Source organism: Artibeus jamaicensis, unplaced genomic scaffold, assembly GCF_021234435.1.
Source record: "Artibeus jamaicensis isolate MK-2021 breed Jamaican fruit bat unplaced genomic scaffold, CSHL_Jam_final scaffold_804, whole genome shotgun sequence".
Classification (NCBI taxonomy): Eukaryota; Metazoa; Chordata; class Mammalia; order Chiroptera; family Phyllostomidae; genus Artibeus; species Artibeus jamaicensis.
In genome coordinates, this window is record NW_026522055.1 from 1,236,940 (window position 1) to 1,241,132 (window position 4,193).

The following is a 4,193-nucleotide window of genomic DNA, read 5'->3' on the forward strand; positions in this document are numbered from 1 at the left end:
GGCTGTAGTGGGTGGGACTCCCAAGTGGCCAGATATGGTCCAGGATGGAGACCTGCGTACAGTGGGCAGGAGGGCGGCATGGTCTCCTGGTGATCGTGAGCCACGTGGGGACTGCTTTGGTGGGCTAACTGTACCTTCCGGAGCCATTGCCCATAATGCCATTTAAGCTTTTAATTAGGCTTAAATGTAGGGTGTGGGTAAGGTGGGATGGTTTGGAAAAAGGATTTCAATGAGGTTAGGTTTGCTAAGCTGGTGGGTAGGACAGACAGACAGACACACAGACACATGGTGAGACTTGGGGGTGGGTGCGGTCAAACGGAAAGGCCTGGGCTTCCCCGCAAATCATGTACATCTGCTTCAGTTAATTTCGGATTAGTCCAGCTTCCTGGTGGAGTTTCTAGACGTCAGTCCTTCCAGATAAAAACCGTCTTTAAGGGGAAAAACCCTTCTAGAACCACGCAGATGATTCTAATGGGGTAAGGTCAAGTCCAAAGCAGCCAGAGAGACCTGGCCTGGCCCCTGGGGACCTCTGAGCCTCATCCAGGCAACTAATGGTGACGGTGGCCACAGAGTGTGGGGGACAGGGCAAGTGCCTTACGTGTGTCCTTTTCCCCGAGTTGGCCCAAAGACCCTGACTGCCTAGTGCGGGGGATGCCCAGGGCCCCAGGCCGAAGTCAGGCCTCCAGACCTGGGTCGGGGAGGGGGACGGAGGGCAGAGGGCAGAGGGCAGAGGGCAGCCTTCCTGAGGCCCTCATGTCTGGACGGGGAGACCCTTCTCTTGGAGACCCCCCCCCGCCCCTCCTTCCCATTTCCAACGCCCCGGGGCCCCGGGGCACACTCACTGCATGGCTGGGCCTGGGGGGCTCTCTCAGCGCCCATGGCCTTTCCGGTTAGCCCGGGACAGAAGTCATCGTCGGGCGTGTACGAAACCGGGGCGAGGACTTGTGGCTCTGTCCTGTCCTGATCTCCGTTAGACTAGTGGTGCCGGGGTCCTGGTGTGGGGTCAGAGCGGTTGGGAGGCTGCAGAGGGCGGGCCTTCCCTTCTCGAAAGCTTACTTTGGGAAATTAAAAGCATGTATCAGATCAGAGAGACTAGGACGAGGAACCCAGGTGCCTTCACTGCCTCACAGCCCCGTCGTGTTTCATTTACCTTTTCTCCCTCCCGCACTGAATTATTTTAAAGCGAACCCCAGTCATACGATTAATTTGTACTTAAATACTTTTGGTGTGTTTCTGTGAAACAGGAGTTCGCAAACTTTTCTGTAAATATTTGAAGCCTTTAGGGCCGCGGACTCCTTTTCACCTCCTCAGCTGTCCTCCGAGCGGTGACAACTATACATGGGTAGGGCCTCGCTCTAACAAAACTTTATTCATAAAAACAAGAAGTGGGGCCTCAGTTTGCCAACCTCTGCTCTTAAAAGGGCTTACTTTTTAAAAAATAAAACTACAGTACTTTGATCACATTTCAGATGTCATTAAGTCAATCTCTACATTTCCCTGAATGTCTCCAAAAGTGTTAACTGATTTGAACCACGATTCAAGTAAGAGTTCACACATGGCATTTGAGTGATATTGTCACTTTCAGTTCAGGGGACTTGGGGTCTGTGTCCTTAGAATGGGGGGGGCGAGCCTGATGTGACCTCACTGCCCTAGGCCAGACCTGAGCCCATAGAGCAGTGCAACAGCCTGGTTTCTGCCTCAGGGAAAACTTGGGAGCTCATGGGGCTGAACCCAGATGCAGGCAAGGTGTGCGGTGCCCGGTGGGTCCCTGCGTGAGGTGAACACTGCCAAGGCGAGAGCTGTGGGTCAGGCACAGGAGCAGCTGGGGACAGTGCAGCCCCGCGGGGGGCTGGCCGGTGTCCAGAAGCAGACCTGGCTTCTGAGGGTGAGGGATTTTGTTCCAGGAGAGTCCTCAGCCGCTGGCCCAGGGCCAGACTCCTGAAAGCTCTTAGTTTCAAGGGAGCCGTGATGTGCTGGAGCTGGCCCGTACCAGTTCAGGAGTCTACTGGTTAATTTTCGAGATCTTTGGTTTGGATCTCAAGCCATTATTAAAAAATTATAAACATTCGCAATTTTATAAGGACCCCCCCCCCCGCATACTCCACATTCTTCACTTCCTAAATATTTGCTTCCATTTTACAATCGTTATCTGTACAGCATGCATCAATTTCCCAAATCCGTGTTGGGTGACTCCAGGTTGGTGGCCCTGAAATTGGCCACGGTGGAACCATTCACACCGAGGCAATTGTTACACGCTACCCGTCAGGGCTTCCCCCGCCCTGGAGACCGGCCTGCTGCACACTGCTGACCCGCACACCACCGCCTGGGAATCCCATTTCGGCCTCACCTAGGAGAACGAAGGCTGCTGTCCCTCAGGAAATCCCTGGCTGTTTGTTTCAAACACCTGATCGGTCCCCAATCCCCTTGACGGCAAGCTGTGTCCGAGGCTGGGGCCTCATCATGGGGAAGGGGCTGGGCCAATATCAGCCCAGTCGTTTGGGGGTTTGAGAAGAAAAGACAGCCACAACCATCCGTCCAATCACCACTCATCCCTAACCAGGGAGAAGAAAGGCAGTAGCAGCTCAGGAGGAGATTCACCTTTACTCAGTGGAGAGGAATTTAAGCTGAGGCCATTTGTCTGCACTGGCGAGGAAGCCCTCTGTTTTCCTGTTGGAAAGGAAACGCGGAGTTACATCGGAGCGTTCACCTGCAGGGTGGCACCCCGTCTGCTGCTGCCCCCACTGCAATCCTGGGGGCCCGGGAGGCCCGCTGGGGCCACCCCCCCCATGGCACTGGAGCACTGGAGATGTCCCTCCAGCATGGCCATGGTCCGATTATAATTGCTTGTTCTTCAAAGGAGGTGTCCACAAAACTTGGGGGTGTGGGGAGAAAAATGGAACATTAAAAAAATTTTTAAATACAAAAAATTTACAACTGTGAGAAAGTTTTAATGTGCAAAATAATAGGTATATTATATACATTGGGAGTGCAAGTTCAAGAAAAAAAATTTAATTCTTTAAATTTATTTATCTTTAGAAGGGAAGGGAAGGAGAAAGGGAGAGAAATATCAATGTATTGTTGCTTCTCATGCGTCCCCTGCTGGGAACTGGCCTGCAAATCAGGCATGTGCCCTGACTGGGAATCGAACTGCAATCTTTGGTTCGCAGGCCCATGTTCAATCCTAAGTCCAAAAAAGCTTTTATCTTTAAGATTTATTTTAGAGAGAGGGGAGGAAACATGGATTGGGTTGCCTCTCAGGGCTCCAACCAGGGACCCAGCCTGCAACCAGGAACCCGACCAAGATTTGAATTGGCAACTTTTTTTTAAAAGATTTTATTTACTTATTTTTAGAAAGGGAAGGAGAGAAACATCAATGTATGGTTGCCTCTCGCGAGTCCCCTGCTGGGAACTGGCCTGCAACCCTGACTGGGAATCAAACCGCGATCACGTGGTTCGCAGGCCCGCGCTCAATCCTCTGAGCTACACCAACCAGGGCAACTTTTTGGTTTTGTAGGACAGGACGATACCGAAACTACTGAACCACACCAGTCAGGGCAGGAAATTTTTCCTTCTATTAGCTGTGCAGCCTCTGCCAAGACCTCCCACACGACAAACTTCCTTTTTGTAGCCCCTACGGCCAGGTCAGGGTCTGTTATGTAGCAGGGGCTCCGCAAATGGACATGAAATGAATAAATGTGGGTAAAACTTGAACCGCTCCCTACTTTCTAGGGGGACCCCAGGCCTGTCCCTCTGCCTCCTCCCCTCAGGTGGAAGGAGGGGTCAGATGCGGGTCACAGATGAAGTCAAGGCTCACGCATGGCACAGCGGCCAGTGCCGCAGGGCGCGGAGTTTGTGCACAAGCCAGTGGGGCTGCTGGGGCCTCCGTCCACTCGCTTTACCTGGCCCTCACCCAACCCGGCCCCACTCCTCCGGAGAGGAGTGCTTCCCACAACGATCCGTGGCCCTGAGCACATCGCCTCCGACAGGCCCTCCCTCGTGCTCCTCTTCCACCGTGAGCATCAGCGGACCCCGAGACTCGAACTTGCGTGCATGTGAGTGTGTACACGATGGGCTGTTCAGTCTGCCTCGTTTCTGAGTTGTGGATACACAGATCCCCACCTCACAGTCTTCTGGAACCTGCTTTTGAACCCAGCTTTCTCCTTTTAAGTGATCCACATTAAGAGCAGCTCGTA

General features: G+C 53.0%; 1 protein-coding gene across 5 annotated transcripts in view; it reads right to left on the bottom strand.

Moving 5' to 3' along the window:
- IL4I1 (interleukin 4 induced 1) overlaps positions 1-4,193 on the bottom strand; it is a 34,095-nt gene that overhangs the window by 7,977 nt on the left and 21,925 nt on the right. For 3 of the 5 annotated variants that reach the window (XM_037147030.2, XM_037147028.2, XM_053659646.1), the window contains exons 2-3: positions 2,599-2,667; positions 843-1,051 (exon numbers count right to left, since the gene is read on the bottom strand). In XM_037147030.2, the coding sequence (XP_037002925.2) occupies positions 843-879 (37 nt within the window). In that variant the 5' untranslated portion in view covers positions 880-1,051; positions 2,599-2,667. Of the gene's footprint in view, positions 1-842; positions 1,056-2,598; positions 2,668-4,193 lie in introns of all 5 variants that reach the window. The other 2 variants (XM_037147029.2, XM_053659645.1) reach the window with 2 other exon arrangements.